This window comes from Anguilla anguilla, chromosome 13 (genome assembly GCF_013347855.1).
Source record: "Anguilla anguilla isolate fAngAng1 chromosome 13, fAngAng1.pri, whole genome shotgun sequence".
Classification (NCBI taxonomy): Eukaryota; Metazoa; Chordata; class Actinopteri; order Anguilliformes; family Anguillidae; genus Anguilla; species Anguilla anguilla.
The window spans coordinates 8,435,740-8,453,782 of record NC_049213.1 but is presented as its reverse complement, the minus strand read 5'-3'; the positions used below and the strand labels follow the sequence as shown (position 1 = coordinate 8,453,782).

Genomic DNA, 18,043 nt, shown 5'->3' with positions numbered 1-18,043 from the left:
GTAAGAGAGGAAGCAGAAGAGCCAGGTCAGGTCAGAGTTATTAACATCACTCATTAATAAAATGATCAAAGCCTGGACACATTTTCATTGGCAACTAATAAAAACAATAATTAACTAAAAATGGTCTAGAATTGCATGTAGGCTACTGTGTGCTATGGAATGTGTCCTTTTGCACGCAAGACTACGTGTACCTAAAATGTACGCAATGTACACACCCAGAAATACATTTTTTTATAAGACACAATGGTGTCTGGTACTATTTGCAGATGATTTGTGGTTTGAAAGTGTCATTTAAACATTCCAGCTCTGCACACTGCAAGTAAAGACATCTCCCTGGTCATTTGTGATGAATAATCTAACTGTTTGCTTAATCCTGATGAGTAATGCTAGCAACAGTTGTAATGGAATTAATTATTGAATTGTGTAATAGGGAAAGTGGAAAAAATACTACAGGTGCTAACCTGTCTGCAGGTGTTATGACAGGAAATAACAGCGTGTACTTGTCTGACTGGAGAAAAACAATGCATGAAAAAAAGCAATGAACCTTCAAAACATAATTATACGTGTGTGTGTGTAACGGACTAAACATTAACAGGAATTTAACAAACATCCTCTTTTTAAGACAAGCCCAAAAATAAAATGGTTATTGAACCCCTTTGACTACAGGCATAATCCCGGCATTGCAAGATAAATTGTAGTTGTAAAACAACCTTTTTAAGTATAAAGTCTCAAGAACTTCTTTTGCCTGTGCATAACATTCCCAGCATGCATACAGGAAACATTTATGGATTGTTTAATGCAGAAGAAACAATTTGTGTCCTTTTATGAAAGCCTAACAACCTGTACATCATTAGTATCATAATTTCATTGGTTTCCAAGAGCCTGAATTTTTGAGTGAGGTTTTCTCAAAAGAATTTGAATTATTTATGGTTTTTGCACACATTGAATGAAAACAAAATCCAATTGCTGATTTGCATTATAGTCTGAATTATGATGGGATTATGCTTTCAGAAATGGGATCCTCCAGAAATGGACATGTCATTTTCCAGAGAGCCGATTGGTCAGGAGGCAGTGTCTTTAAACACTAGGCCTGAACAATGCTCTGCAGCGTAAATCACCATGACAATTTAACCCAATCAAAAGAAAGCTTCTTTTGCGATACCAGAAACTCAGGATTAAGCCAGAAGTTAGGTGGCCTACCCATTTAGCCTGAATCGCGATACAAGCCCCTGGTGTTAGGTTTGTGTAGGGAACTGTTGTATTATTGGTGTTTGGTACGTGTAGTATACGGGTGTTTGTAATGGTGTTAGGTGTGGGTACCGGTGTTAGGTTGGTGTAGCATGTGTTGGTGTTACATGTGCAAAATGCTTTTTAAAAAAAAAATACGAGCATGAGCTTTTGCCCTGGCTTGCTTCCTGTGTTCCTGGCACAGCTGAATCTGTGGAGGATGGATGGATCACACTAGTGTTTCACAGACAGGACCATGAGGTGCAGTCTTTCATGACACTATGACTAACAGAAGCATACAGATGTCTGACTGATGAAGACATCAGGCAACTCCCTGCATTTTAGGGGAAAGGGCCTAGTATCTAACAAAAACTATACTTGGGGAAATCTAGTAATACCAGTTTTATAAACATTGCATTTGCCAATACTAGCAACAGTGTTCTGGCTCACCCTAACAAAGCACACCCCATTCAGCAGCTAGTGATCTCATCGAGCAGCTAATTAGTAAAATAAGGTGTGCCAAATGTTTGAAGAGAACACCAGGAGGACAGCACATCTCCAAAAACAGGGTTGGGCAACCCTGTTCTCCATACACAGAACAACTGGCCAACATCATATCACTCATATCAAAGGCAAGTTGCTTTAGTTGCATTCAGAAGCAAAAAAAGAATGGGTCACTGATGCAAAGTTCTAGCTTTTCCAGAGACATTTCATAAATACAGTATCACTGTTACTTGAATGCTTACAAACAAAATAAATTACAACCTGAACAACTTCAGTTTGTTTACTTAAGGGACACTTCTGCATAATTACAAAAGCAGAATGCAAGATATGACTGCACAGACAGATTAAAAAATATATTTTTTAAGACTTCATGAAAAACAAGCAAACTGCAAATTGGGAATGCAAGTCAATGTTCTCACAGAGACAAATAAACCTATGGAAATACTAAGAACTAGAGTTGCATTACATTACACCACATTTTACATTAAAGTACACAGAAAAAGGTTTACAAATAAATCAACTCTGATAAAAATACATTTTACTCCAAGTACAGTATATTTGATTAACTGCAGACACATGTACAGTAAACACGGTTAAAGCTTAACCAATGTGAACATATTACTGTGCATTTAGCAGTCATTACTCAGAATGAGTTCTCAGGCTTCATTTGTAGGCATTACACTACTGTGAAAAATGCATGTTGTCTGACAGTTGCCTCAGGCTTCCTGTAAAATACTGGATCAAAAGCAAACGTGATTGCCTCACTGAGACATAAAAAGTGCAGCGGCAGAATGTCAGATTTTCTTTTAAAGGAATGTGCATTCAATTCGTCAAGTAGGCTGATGATGAATACAGGCGTTCCTAAAATACCAAGAAGTCAGCGTAACTTTCAATGAGGCATGCGGGGCGATAGCGACCAACCCTAAAAGGGGCAGGGTTGCACACACATTAAAGACATCCACGATCAACCATCCTTACCCAGTCCCCGAGACATCCCACAGAGAAGAGTGGCTTTAGAGAGAAGACACTGACTCTCCAGCACTGCTGCCCCCAAGATGACCTCTGGTGAGTGAACTACAGCTACACCCAGCTTCCAGACAAAGTTCTGTATGAAAGAACTGCGTTTCAAAAAAGCTTTTTCAAAAACCTTCAGAATGAACAAATGCATTATTACCATTATGACAGATTTTAACTAATGCTACTATATATTAACCATGATCATAGATGTTATTAATAGCAGTATGGATTTTGTACTAGATGTGACTTCACTGCCTTCACTGTATAAACACTAATCTAAAAAGTCTTAAGACCACAAATTTGTCTCAGAAAAAGCGAAGATGTTTGTTGGTGCCAACTTTCGCACTCCGGGTGACACTACTGGGATGAACAGAATCGCTGGATGCAGGGAGTTCGGCGATTCGGTTTTCACCTGCGTTTCATTTGCCGAAAGAAAGAACGCAACTTATTTTCAAATCAACGAACAAACGTGCAAATCTTAACCGTTCACCCTGGCAGGTTGCTGGCAAAAATAACAAAGACAAAATAAACCAAACGCAGCGAAAGTTTTTAAACCTCTCTCTCTCTCTCCCTCCCTCCCTCACGTGCGTGTTCCAGGTCGCACACAGCTTCGCCACAGACAGGCAAGACGTCTGGGAAAACTGTATGCGACCTGTAACACGAACGCCGAGAGAGTAACTAGTAACCAAAAATGTTGCATAAAATACTCCGTACTGGTTATGGTTTATATTGCATATAAGTTACTACATTTTGAAAATTAATAGTAAAACAGCCGTATATGAATTTTCAACAAACAGCACACATCGTCAGACGTTTGATACTCACTCAGCGGAGTTTAACCTCTACTCTTTAACCGTTACTCTTCCCAAAATTTGCTTCGTTGAGGTTGCTGAATATTCAGTGGTGTTTCACAGCTTATATCTTTTCGTTATTACCTAAAATGTGAAGTTATAGCAAACATAAATTTCCGTGCAACCGAACATCAACGGAAAAGATACTCAAAGTACCAGTAACGTTAGGGATCGTGTCAAAAGTGCGAAATTTAAGCTCCTGGACTGATTTAGGTTGCCAAATAAGCTGACCTCTGTTCCCCTCATTGTCCATATTAGTCTGCATGCTACTGTGAGTAGTTCACCTCTCCCCTATGCTCCCCTAATGCTAAGTGAGACTCAGTTGGTAATGCAACTCGAAAGGAACAATTCCTTCAAAATATACTGGATGAGTCACAGACTTGAAAGGTCCATCCATTATCTACAGTATACCCGCTTATCCTGAGCAGGGTCGCGGGGGGTGTTGGAGCCTATCCCAGCTTGCATTGGGCAAGAGGCAGGAATACAGCCTGGACAGGCTGCCAATCTATCGCAGGGCACACACACCATTCACTCGCACACTCATACCTATGGGCAATTTAGAGTCTCCAATTGGCCTATCTGCATATCTTTGGACTGTGAGAGGAAACCGGAGTACCTGGAGGAAACCCACGTGGACATGGGGAGAACATGCAAACTCCACACAGAAAGGCCCCAGGCCGAGATTCAAATCCACAACCTTCTTGCTGTGAGGCGACAGTGCTACCCACTGCACCACCGTGCAGCCCTCACTTGTGCAAGATGTACTGAATTAATCAAAGACTCAATTGGTAATAATACTAAAAAGGTAGTTAAAGAACAGTGACTCACACATATACTGAGTGTACTAAGTACTGCCACAGCCATTATTGAAATTATCATAAACATGACTATAAGCATTACATTTGTGTTCTAGTGTGCTCTGTGGCTCTAATGACAGGTTGTACTGTGTTTTAGAGTGATCAATCAGCTGTATTATGTGTTTTAGATCTCTCCAAAGTGGATCTCCTATGTGAGAAGAACAATAAGGCCCACAAGACGAGCAAAATCTCTACAGAACGGCTGATCGTCAGGCGAGGGCAGACCTTCCTGCTTACTCTCCACTCCAGCAGTGCCCAAAGCCTCAAGCCGGAGTCCTTGGAACTCACCGTCCAAACAGGTGAGCAATCGCTCTCTGCTCTTTAGTGATGAGCTCGCTAAAAGTATATAATAAGGGGCTATCACACTCTGCTGTGTCCCATTAGCCTCTTCATAAGGAAACTGAGGATCACAGATTCAGTCCCTGGTGGTTTCTGGAAGTGTGGTTTGTTAGGGAGATGTAAGACTGCTGCTCATCCATGGAAGGAATAGTTACTGTTCTTGTGTCATGTACAGACTCACAGAAAATACACTCAGGTATAAATAATTAATGTGAACATAGGGAGCCCATGACAGATATAAAGACTTAGTTTATACATAATGTAATGTTTGTATTCTCAGGATGCTTGGCCGAAACATGTTGGAGTTTTTAATGTTCTTATATGAACTGGCCTTATATTAAAGCTTTTTAACTTTAGAAGAGTGCCTTAGTTCTACTCTTTATCCCTCGAAATCAAACTAATATTGTGCTTTTATGATCCAGGACCCAAGCCCTCTGAAGGTTTAGGGACCAAGTGTGTGTTTGGTGTCGCCTCTGAAAGTCTGGCAAAGAAATCCTGGGATGCTAAGGTCCAGGAGGCTTCCGCCACATCAGTCACCCTCGCCATCACTAGCCCGGCGGATGCCAGCATTGGGGAGTACACCCTCTCTGTGAAGACGAACCCCAATATGACCGTGGGCCACAGCGCTGGCGCCTTTGTCCTCCTGTTTAACCCTTGGTGTGCAGGTGAGTGAGCTGTCTCTCTGTGGAAGGAATTTTCCAGAAGCACATAATAAATCAGGGATGAACACGTCCGCTGGTTTTAATTCCAAACAGCTATCTTGCTTTAATTTTATAAAGTGCTTTAAATACCAGTGCTGGTTCACTCCTATATCAGGTCAAAGAAAACCAATTTTCACCAGATACATGTGCACTCTGCAGCTGTTACTTAATCAAAAACATCAGATCCCAAATTTAAATGGGCTAGGAGGAATGGGGAAGTAAGAGCAGAAGGTGTCTAGAAGTCCTACAACAGGCATTAACGATGTAATTCCGTGCTCATTAAAGCTGTTCTGTACGTATAAGTGATAATTAAATCTGTGCTGTGTGTATAAGCACTCATTAAATCTGTGCAGTGTGTATTATATAAGTGCTTAATAATGCCATTCTGTGTATTCTTAGAGGACTGGGTGTTCCTGGCCAATGAAGAGGAGAGGCAGGAGTATGTGATGAATGAACATGGCCTGATCTACAAAGGGACATGTGGCTATATTAGTGAAATGGCCTGGGATTTTGGACAGGTACATTGAGCCTGAATACATAAGACTTCCTCAAATTAAGACCACCTCATGTGCAACCATAGCCTAGGCTACTTAATGTTGTTAGCTAATTGTATGCCCAGAAGCTACATCCAGGAATACCACTGCTTCTGTTGCTACCGTATTGCTAGCTACCTTGAATTGTTCTTTACCAAGTTGGACGGATGACGTCTTCAACTATTGGTTTCTGGGAAGCATAGCTATACCTAACTGTTACAGTTTAAGTTACTGAGTTTTCCATTACGTTTTCTGTAAGATAGGAGCACGTCTTTGTGAAGAACCAACGTAACAAATGTGAATTCAGTTTTTCTTCAAACAACATGTACTCCCCACTGGGCAGATTGCTCACACACACATACACACACACGCACACACATACACTTTTCCTTTAAACTGTTTGCACTTATTTATACTTAATTCACAGTTGTATTTATGTTAATATATTTGGTCTTCTGGGCTAAACCTTAAAGTTAGTTCTGACTTCCAAATATTTTAAACTGCTGGCTTTTTGTATTAGCTGTCTCTTGAACAACAATTTGCACATTTTATTCTAAATGTGATGATGGGCTCCAAATGCATTTTTCTTCAGTCAGTTTCTGGTTTAGTGGATATATAGGCTATAGGTTTACCTTTTATATATTAGTATTTCCCAGTATGTTCAAACTGAGAGTTTTGAATTATTGGTAATTGAATTAAAAATGTCAAATATGTGTCTTGTAAATATGTGTCCACTGTACTCTGTGATAAGAGATCTTTCTGATGCTTTCAGTTTGAAAGTGACATCCTTGACATCTGCTTGAAAATCCTGGACCTCAACCCCAAATGTAAAAAGAACGCAGCCAAGGATTTCTCCGCACGCTGCAACCCCATCTATGTCAGTAGAGTGGTCAGCGCTATGGTATGTCCATACCTACACCCTAACACACACCCCAATACAACCTACACACACCCCTCTATCCCCTAGCACACACCCCAATACAACCTACACACACACCCGTCTACATTCTAACACACACCCCAATACAACTGACACACCTCCCTACACCTTAACACACCCTCTTACACAACCCTACACACACCCCATGGCACCCTTATACACACCTCCCTACTCATTAACCCCACCCCGTACATTGCTAAACATACCTCCTTACACAGAAACATACCCTCTACACTCTTACCACACTGCCGCCTACAACCTAACACACAGCTCCAAACACCAAGGCACACCACCATGCACCCAAGATACACTTCTGTCTGACATCTACATTTAATTTCTGGTCTTTTTGGAATATTTTGCTGTCTTTTGGTTTTTGAATTTCATACTTGACACATCCTTGGATTACTTTAGGACAAGCACACTGTGATTTGTACTTTAGGACAAACTTCCTCTGTAGTGAATAGAGACTTCCTCTCCTGTAATTACTTCAGACTATAAAATCCAAGGTTCTGAATCAAGAATAAGAACGCATACAATTCATTAGCAAATTCATATTCCTCTCCACTACAAGTCTGAGGAAAGCAGCACTCTTCAGAGTCATAAATCATTCAACAGAATGTACTGAATATTTCCTAACCGATCACATCAGCGCAGTGAAAGTGGGTCTAAGGTTATTCAAACATGAACTATGAGACACACAGAAGTTGTTGAAATAGCAGAGGACGTGTGTGCCAGGTGTGACACTTCCATGTACCACCCCTCTGAGAATCTGACCAAGGTCTTAGTTGCATATCCCTGGTGTGGCATATCGCTGGTGCAGTAAATGCTGTTCCCCGACGGTCTCCAGAGATCTCTCCAGATCTGACCGCTGGGTTCAGAGACTAGCAAAGACTTCCCTTCCTGCAAGTGGGGATACAAATGTGATAAAAACAAGTCTATGGCTTCTCTCCGTCAGATCAACAGTAACGATGACAAAGGCGTGCTACTGGGGAGGTGGGGCACAAACTACATTGGCGGAGTGTCTCCATCGCACTGGAACGGCAGCGTGGACATCCTGAGAAACTGGAAGAAGTATTACAACCACCCCGTCAAATATGGCCAGTGCTGGGTGTTCGGTGGGGTCATGTGCACAGGTAAGGGATGCTGTCAACGTACCCGCAACGTGCTGTCAACATACATGCTTTTAAACTGACTCCTAAACTCAGGAACATCATGCTGCACGGGCACATTACAGAAATAGATTCTTAATCCGTTCATTTTAAATACACAGAAAACCATGTCATTTTAATCAATAACTCTGATGTGTCCTGTACCTCTGAATCTTGTGGCTGTGGATGTGAGTGTAACAATTGGTGAGAGAATTCATAAGGTATAAAATCACAAAAAAAGAAGACTAATAACTATTATTTATTTTGTGTTCTTTTTATTTTTCAAGTCCTGAGGTGCTTGGGAATCCCCTGTCGAGTGGTCACAAATTACGAGTCTGCTCATGACACTCAAGGAAATCTATTAATCGATGAGTATTACGCTGACTATGGCGTCAGACCCAAGGACAACAATGACAGTGTCTGGTGAGTACCGCTGTTTTCTGCCAGATTACTCAATCAACTGTAGGGAATATACTAATTTCAAAATGGCGGGGATAGTTAAAACGTGTCCATTTTAATTGTTAAAACAATCATCCCACAGCACCAATTATTTCGTTTTTATTTTATTATTTAACCTTTATTTACCCAGGGTAGGTTCGCTGAGCACGGATGCTCTTTTGCAGGAACACCCTGCTTCACACTCATACACATTCACACCTGGGAGCTGCGCAGTACAACCACAATCCTCTATTGTTAGCCACTGAGCAGCTCCACTGGAGGGAGAGAACATTTTTTTTGCCAATTAAATCAGGAAATGATTAGGTGGCAAGTTTTTGTGAGAGCCAGATCTGGGATTTTAGCCAGGACGCTGGAGAACCCCCTACTCTTTGCGATAAGTGTCATGGGATCTTTAATGACCACAGTGAGTCAGGATCTTGGTTTAACGTCTCATCTGAAAGACGGCATCTCCTAGAGCAGTGTCCCCGTCACTGCACTGGGGCATTGGGGTTTATTTGACCAGAGGGAAGACTGCCCCTTGCTGGCCCACCAACACCACTTCCAGCAGCAACTCAGTATTCCCTGGTGGTCTCCCATCAAAGTACTAACCAAGCCCACACTTGCATGGTGGTATGGCTGCTGGCCAATTTAGTTGTAGTAATAATTTCAATAAGTAATCACTCTCATAAAATTACTATTATCTAAACATAAATTTTGGATTTCAATTCATTGTTAAAATGACAATATTAATAGTCAAATTAATCCTAACAAGGATGTAGTTGTTTTTTATACACAAGTTTAAATGAATTATTAGGCCCTGTTAAGAACTCCTTTTAGTTCTGAGCTTATGCACTTAAAAGAGAACTGTAATACCTGTCCGACTGTAGATCAAAGGAAAATTAAATGGTCCAACTAACTCATCCACTGTCTGTTACACCCCATATGGTATAGGATCCAGAAACTGCTTTGGTCCGCATGTCGAGACTCAATAATAACCTTTTAGTCTCTTGTTAAATAACTCGTCCCCTATATCCCAAATCTATTCCCTACTTAAGTTGGTTGGTATAAATGGTGCTTTAGATAAACAAGGATTGATAGATTCAATTAGTGATTGATGGATTAAACCCTCCTATTCTGATCTCTGTTCTGTATGCACACAGGAACTATCATGTGTGGGTAGAAGGTTGGATGAAACGTCCTGATCTCCCTGGAGAACCACTTTATGATGGCTGGCAGGTTCTGGACCCCACCCCTCAGGAGCTGAGTGATGGTACGGTCCCTTCCCCATGCTGCAGATACAGAGTTATGTATTACCTTGCCCAGTAGGTACTTAGCTATGCTAATCCACTGCCAGGCTCACTAGGGTCTTAGGTATGCTAATGTATTACCAGATCCAGGAGGCTCTTAGCTGTGCTAATGAATTACCAAACCCAGTAGGTAATTAGCTATGCTAATACATTACCAGACCCAGCAGGTACTAATCTGTGTTAATACATTACCTGACCCAGCAGGTACTAAGCTATGCTAATACATTATCTGACCCAGCAGGTACTAAGCTATGCTAATACATTACCAGATCCAGTGGGTACTTAGCTAGGCTAATGTATTACTAGACCCTGTAGGTACTTAGCTATTTTAATGCATTACCAGAGCACTAGTACTTACCAAGTACTGAGTACTGAAGCATGGCAACCTCTCTATACTTGAGCGGTACACTGGCTCATTCACTCTGTCTCTATAACCCAGGGATACACTGGTTCACTCTCTCTCTGCACCCCAGGGGTACACTGCTGTGGCCCAGCTCCAGTGAAGGCTGTACGTGAAGGACACACAGATCTGAAGTACGACCTGCCTTTCGTCTTCGCCGAGGTCAATGCGGACCGGGTCACTTGGCTAATCATGGCCGACGGGTCACAGAAGAGGATCCTATTAGACACAAAGTCTGTGGGTCAGAACATCAGCACTAAATCGGTGGGCAGTAACAAACGGCAAAACATCACAGAAAACTACAAGCATCCAGAAGGTAAGCGAGAGGAAATTGGATTTCTCACTGCGGATTTACTGTCATTCTGCATGAAAACAATCCTCTTGTCAAATATCAGTTACGAATGATTCACCTCTCATTTATGTGTCAGATATATACTTTAGTCCACAACAAAGAAATGTTGAAGACTCACTATGACCAGAACACAAATACCATTTTCTTGTCATTTCTGCAGTTTCCCCTCTTTTTAGTGCTTTCTGTAATTTTTCAGCAGTTTTGAATGATAACTGTCAAACTTGGTAACTGTCAATCAGTGGCACCCAGTTAAATATTGTTTTAATAACATTTCTCACATCCTTCATCGTCCTATAAATTAAACATTGTTCATTACAGTTTTGGTGAAGTCTTGCGTACAATGTCTCAAATTCAGTGAAATTACTATATATGACAAATCACAGTAAATAAAAAAAAACATATCTAAGGTTATAATTTCTAAGGTTAGTATTTCTGAAACGGAGGAGTTATACGTATACGTAGTTATACGTTTTTTTTTGCAGATAGATGAGATTTGGTGTTGACACATGAAATACAGATCAAACCAACTATACTGAGGGTGATACAGAACATACCAAATTTGGATGTTTTAGGAACATTACTCATTTCAATCAAAGACTACTTAAAACAGTAAATCCCCAATGCAAGTTTCATTTAGGCTATATTTACACCGCAGGTCTTCATGCCCAGTTCGGATTTTTTTGCTTTTATCCTATTTGACCACCTGTTTACGTCTACTTTTACGGTTTACAATTCAAGCAGCCTAAATGCGTACACGAAGGTTTGGTTACTGATACGATATAAAACAATAGCAAAATGAGAGAAATAATATTTAGAAGCATCTTAGGTCCGCAACTAACATCCCCTGTATTTTAGCTGATAACTACTCTTCTTCCCACAGGCTTTAAAGTCACTTAACCTCGGTATTCAACAGTGGCCTGACCCCTCGTCCCCCATTTAACTTCTTTTAACATTTAACAGTAGGCTACTTCCAGAGAATGTTTGCGCATGTAATTATGTTACATACAATGCATGTGCGAAAAACGTATGATAATATCGCGTTTTGAATGACTTGCAAATCGCAGTGACCGAGAAATTCCGATCTGTGCGTTTAGAGTCGCATTGGCCGATATTATAGTCCTATGAGATTTATTTCTGCATGAAAGTGGCCCAAAACAGATCTGAAAATATCCGCTTGCACGTGCTTGTTTTCCCGTTTACATGTTCATAATACATATCTGATCTGTACCACGTGAGCAAGAAATCTGCGTCACTTTTACCAGGTAGTGTAAATGTAGATAGATGTAGAACAAGTGTGGGTCTGACTGTAGCCATAAGTGGAGTTAACATCCAACCATAGTTGCGCATATTTTGAAACTGCGCACAAGTCAACCTGAGCGGACACCTTCAATTCGAAAAAACGACAAAATATCGCTAAAAAACTTTTAAACTTGGCCATGGTGGAAAAGTTGCCGTTAACAATGAAGGGTAATGGAAACATTTTGTTTTGTTGAAAAAATGATGACGTGACAGCGACCAAAGTCACAAGCTTCCACTCCAGAAAGCCGCAAAAATCTCTTGTATGACATGCTGGGCCGCAAGGGACACAGCAATGTGTTACTTAGAATGCTGATCGCATGTGTCTTGCAAACTCTGTTTAATTATGTTTGGCTGGCACTTTTATTTACGTAGGCCTACTGGCCTAATGTTTTTGCGGCCTCTTCAGAATATTCGCATAACACAGTGATTCGCATTTTCTTTTGCCGACATTTTCGGAAATTCACTTAACATTTGCAAAACATTTGGATGGAAGCTTAGTGATAGACACTACCATTGGGCGACGGGGCTGTAGCTACAGATATAATTATGTACACCAGCACTAATGCATGTGTGGCCATGGCTCCCACAGGTACAGAGAAGGAAAGGGAGGCGTTTAAAGAAGCGGTAAGGAGATCTGATAAACTCCGCGAACCGGAGCCTGCCCCAGCGGCACCCCCTCCCGAAATCTCAGTCAAGATCGAAGAGCAGAGTAAGCCAATCAACGGCAAGGACATCGACCTGGTGATCCGACTGCAGAGCCCCACGCCGCGTGATGTGGTGCTCCATGTCAACGCCCAGGTCATGCTGTACAACGGTGTACTTGAATCTGACATATGCAGTGAAGAAAAGGAAGTACAGGTCCTGCCAGACACAGGTAAAAATATTTTCTGCTGTACCGGACACAGTTGCCTTTTGCATACACACTCTAGCATTGCATTTCAGTTACCTTACGCACTCTCATGCTACAGTAGCATTTCAGTAACGTCACACACACACACACACACACACACACACACACACACTCATGCATATGCACAAACACACACGTTCATGTTAAATTTCAGTAACCTTACACACATCATGCTAGTGTATAATTTCAATAACTTTACAGACACATCATGCTTGTGTAGCATTTCAGTGACCTTATGTACACTCACATACTAACATGGGATTTTAGGTTTGCTGTTTAGGAACATTACATCGCAAACATATGAAAACATGATTAAAAGGTGAAAAGCTCTCGTTTGTGTTTGGTAGAGCTGACGGTCCCTTTCCAGATTCCCTTTTCCCAATACGGGAGTCACATACAGGGAAACAACAGCATCAAAGTGACAGCCGTAGCCAATGACAAGGAGAGCACTGAGGAGGTGTCCCTGGCAGAGAAGGACATTGTGCTTGAAAATCCCCCCTTCAGCATCACTGTGAGTCCTGCACACTCTCCTACTGAAGATACATCCTGGGTCATTCAGACACCAGGAAGATGACATCACTGATCTTTACAATACATGCACAGCATATATTTCTTAAACGAAAATGTAAGTTTTGAATTTAATTTTAGAAAATGCACTGAAATCACACATATTGTATATACTAATGCAAGTTTATTTGAAATAATAATAATAATAATATTTATTATTATTATTTGAAATAATAATATTTATTATTATTATTATTATTATTATTATTATTATTTCCCACACACTACAGTGGCATAAAATAAGCACTTTCCCAGCATTATTTAAACTAAAGGTTGTAAACTAGAGGTTGTATAAAGTAGAGGGTGTATAAAAGTCCATGATCAATATTTTGCTTAAACTGCTAGATAAAATAATTATAACTTTAATGACTGCATAAAACATGAATCATGTTTCTTGTGCACTATAGTGCAAATAAAAAACTGAGGTTCTATAACTGAATCAGTGCATTGCATAGAATCGTACACATTTCAGACCAGATACCGCAGACAGAGCATGTAGTGCAATACTGTTGAGAGGAGGTTTTAATGTCCCAAGGGCTCACCGTCTAAGGCTGAGGTCCAAATCAGAACACACTGACCTGGGTTATCTAGTTTGGAGAACGTCTGTGGCTCTGGAGTGCAGTTCCCTCAGCATATCACTCAGCAATCACCCTGGACTGCCGGGTCTCCGCGGCAACAGTGTCACCGCAAATGAAGTTCCTCAGTGTGCAGTCTTCCACATCCATTTTGTGGATTTTTGTAACTGTATCCATTTTGAAAATGGGTTCATCTGTAAACCAGGAATTCTGTTCAGAATCCAGGGTCTTGTCACTGACACTCAAAGCGCTGCTTGTGTGAATCTTTTCAGGTCATTGGAAATCCTGTGCAGTACAAAGACTTGCAGGCGGAGATCACTTTTCAAAACCCCTTATCTGTGGCTCTGACTGACTGCTCCATAACGGTCTCTGGCAGTGGCCTATTGAGCGAATCAGTAGTAGCCAGGTGAGTGGCAGCTGCACGGTTTCCAACACAGCAGGAGTGTTTCATCTGACTGATATGATTGCTGGAATGGACTAAAATTAATATGACCTTGGCAACAGGTATACTAGAAAAGAAAAAGAAAAGGAAAACCAAACAATTATGTTGCATTCTGTCAACAGTTTGTCGTGGAATTTAACTTGTTCAGCAGGGCTGGGGTCAATTTTGAATCGCATTGGAATTTTCAAATACAAAGTGCTTGATTTAATGGAATTATTTGAAAATACTTTCACAACATAAGGCCAGTGCAACATGTGCAATTGCACCAAGGTGTTGAAAGACTTGAAAAACACTGGATATGCAAGAACCATCTCCGAAAGCTGAGTATTTTTTATCTAATTAGAGGACAGTATTTTGATGAGAACGTGTCAGGTGACTGCTGACGGCCCCAGTCCAATTGTACCAATTACCATTGTTAATTGGTAGTGAATATGCACAGCTGAATTCTATTCTATTTTATATTTTGTCTAACTTTACAAAATGTAAAAGATGGAACTGTACATATTGCCTTCACTCACCCTAGCCGGCAGCAGGGCCCGTATATGGGCAAGCTTGTACACAGTTTGCATATTGGACAGTTGAAATTGGGTGTGATTGGAGATGCCAAATTTTTTTTTCTTTTAAAGGTACTCTATCAGAATAAAATGTTCTCCATGCACTCTGTAAGAGTAACATGTTTTCTATCAGTGTGAAATGTATGAAAACAGGGTTGATTGAGCGCTAAAGATTTTGTTGTGCGTTTCTCTGCAGGCTGGAGTCTCTGGGATCAGGGCTGCAGGTTCGATTCCTGGTTCCCTTTACGCCATACAAAGCTGGAACCAAGCAGCTGGTGGCTGATTTCGACTGTAAGCAGTTCCGGGACATCAAAACCAGCTGCAACGTAGATATTAAACATTATTCCAGGGCCTAAGGTAGAAGGAAGCTGTCAATTCTCTCTACTGTGACAATAACTCCCTTTGTACCTGGCATTGACATGCGTGTGGGTGATCGGACGGCTATCAGAACCATCAGAAGCAACGGCAGCCCCCTCCCTGGACTTCGCCTTTTTGGGAGCATGTCTCCTAAGCCTGCCACGGCCATGTTTACAAGCGGTACCAGCAGAGGGCAGCACACTGCAGACCTGCAGGGGTCTGAACATAGTTTTCTTCAGGGGCACCAGAGACGCTGATGAACCAGGGCGATCATCTTGACCATATGAAAATAAAGGTGTAAATGCACCCACGACACATTGAGGATGGAGTGTGATGCAGTCGCCCCAAACCACCTTCAGAGGTGGTCAGGGAAGCACTGTGACCACATTTAAACACGAGAGTTAAACTCATTTTCAGTCCACAAGCTGCATAATTGGAAATACGCATTCATGTACAGTAGCTTTACAGACAGCCACCAATATCATTCAAGGGTCCCTTTTTTATTGGAAAAATAACAGTAACATTAGCCTACTACAAGTCAGTTACAGTATTTTTCAAGGGACTTGCGCACTAGGGAGAGGGGGTTGTTGCGTGTGTAGTTGTTTGAGCTGTAAGTGAGATCGTCATCGAACCTCAGTGCGGACAGTGGAGGCGTATGTTAATGCCATGTGTAAATGTAATCCAGCTAAATCATGTCTAGATACAATCTGGATTCAAGATGAATGTTAATACCAGGCAGGTCAGTGCTACAATATGATGTAAAATCCCTTTACAGATTATATTGTGAAGGTTCAGGAAGATGGAAAAACAGACATTTTTGCTAATTTTCTGCAGCTATGCTGATGAATGTGCAGCCTATGAAGGATTGTATTTGCTGAGCTGGAATAAAGTTCTTCTACTCCATATAAAACTTATTTTTCTGTCATTGTAACTGTTGGTATAACACTGCGAAGTCATTTCCCTGACATGTGTATACAGAATTAAACAGCACACAAAACATACAAGTGAAAATAAATTAACCAACACATCAATTTTACAAAGGCAAAATGAATCGAGACCTTAGTGCACAAAGGTGACAGCACTGATACCCACATTAGTGGAGATATTTTTTTCCACACAGCTCTTAATGGTCTGGCCATAATCGTTTCACGCTATATATATATAAATACTTGCTTTTATTCAGTAATGAAAATAAAGGCACACAGTGTACCTCAGGAGCCTGCATTTTTACCAGAGAAGCTTTCTGCTTTCAGAAAGTCACAGGCGTGCATGGACCAAAGGAAAACAAGAACCAATTTTTTTATTTAAAATTTTTTTTTTTTTTTTAACGTATTACGTCCCAAAAGCCAACCAGAGTTCCAATTACCGGGGACAACAATGGCCAGTAACACAACAAACAGCACAAACTAAACGAGTCAAAATATACATACAATAACAAAAATATATGATTTATCACAAAACAATAAGACAAAAAACAGATCACATTACCATGTGTAGGTTAACAGGATGGATCAGGCAGAAAACAGACCAGAGCTAGGCAACTCTTCATCTAAAAGAAAGCAGTTGTAAACCTCACTACCGGGGCAAAGTGAAAGGAGTGAATTTCCCAGCAAACTTCTTCCTGCTCTGGCCTAGGTACCATCTAAAAATGTGTTAAAACAAAGAAACTGCCTGACCACTAGCAACCTACAACAGAAAAGGACCTAAACAAAACAAATAGAAAACAAAATGTGGTAGCTGCAAATTGTAACACACAAAAGCATATCAAAAAGGCATCTCTCTTCCCAAAGGAATCTCCAAAAAAAAAAAAAAAAAAAAAAAAAGAAAAAGCCCCAGCCCCCCCCCTTTGTCTGACGTGCCTTCAGGCTTTATCCAGTTGACTGTTAGGTGGACACAGGTGCGCATCGTCAGGCAATCAAGCCCTAATCAGCTCCACCTGCAGGATTGAGAGGTGCACGAGGCCTCCACAAAGCAAGGACTTATTATTGACTGCTGTTTGCAAGCCAAATTTCCCCTTGGGGACATTAAAGGTTTACTCTACTCTACTCTACATAGACAAAAACAGACACACATACTTGCTCTTACACAAAATCATACACACCCACATACTCTTACACAAAATCACACATGCCCACACACTGTTACACAAAAATACACACACCCTCATGCTCTTACACAAAATCACACACACCCATATATTCTTACACAAAATCACACACCCATATATTCTTACACAAAATCACACACCCATATATTCTTACACAAAATCACAAGCACACATGCTCCTTACAGTCACACACACCCACATACTCATACAGAAAATCATACACACTTGCACAAAATCACACACTCTTAAACAAAAAAACAAACACACCCACATGCTCTTGCAAACAATCACACACACCCACATACTGATACACAAAATCACACGCCCACTAACTCTTCCACAAAATCACACATGCCCAAATGTTCTAACACACAATCACATAAACCTACTCTTGCATAAAATCACACACACCCACACACTTACACAAAATCACACACACCTACATGGTTTTATTCATACAAACCTATACATTCTTACACAAAGCACACACACACACTCACATAAAATCACCACACCCACACACTTTTACACAAAACACACACACACACACAAGTATTTGCACAGCTAAGAGCAAGACAAAGTGTACAGTATAAAACAATAAATACCAAATGCTAGTGG

General features: G+C 40.8%; 1 protein-coding gene across 1 annotated transcript; it reads left to right on the top strand.

Moving 5' to 3' along the window:
• The first annotated feature begins 2,715 nt into the window (after window positions 1-2,715).
• On the top strand, window positions 2,716-16,232 carry LOC118211505 (protein-glutamine gamma-glutamyltransferase 2-like). The gene is made up of 13 exons (XM_035388756.1): window positions 2,716-2,796; window positions 4,585-4,755; window positions 5,218-5,460; window positions 5,896-6,014; window positions 6,802-6,930; window positions 7,925-8,102; window positions 8,405-8,540; window positions 9,716-9,825; window positions 10,336-10,578; window positions 12,503-12,787; window positions 13,171-13,334; window positions 14,238-14,371; window positions 15,158-16,232. The coding sequence occupies exons 1-13, from the start codon at window positions 2,787-2,789 to the stop codon at window positions 15,315-15,317; spliced, it is 2,082 nt and encodes a 693-aa protein (XP_035244647.1). The 5' UTR covers window positions 2,716-2,786; the 3' UTR covers window positions 15,318-16,232.
• The last annotated feature ends 1,811 nt before the right edge of the window (window positions 16,233-18,043 follow it).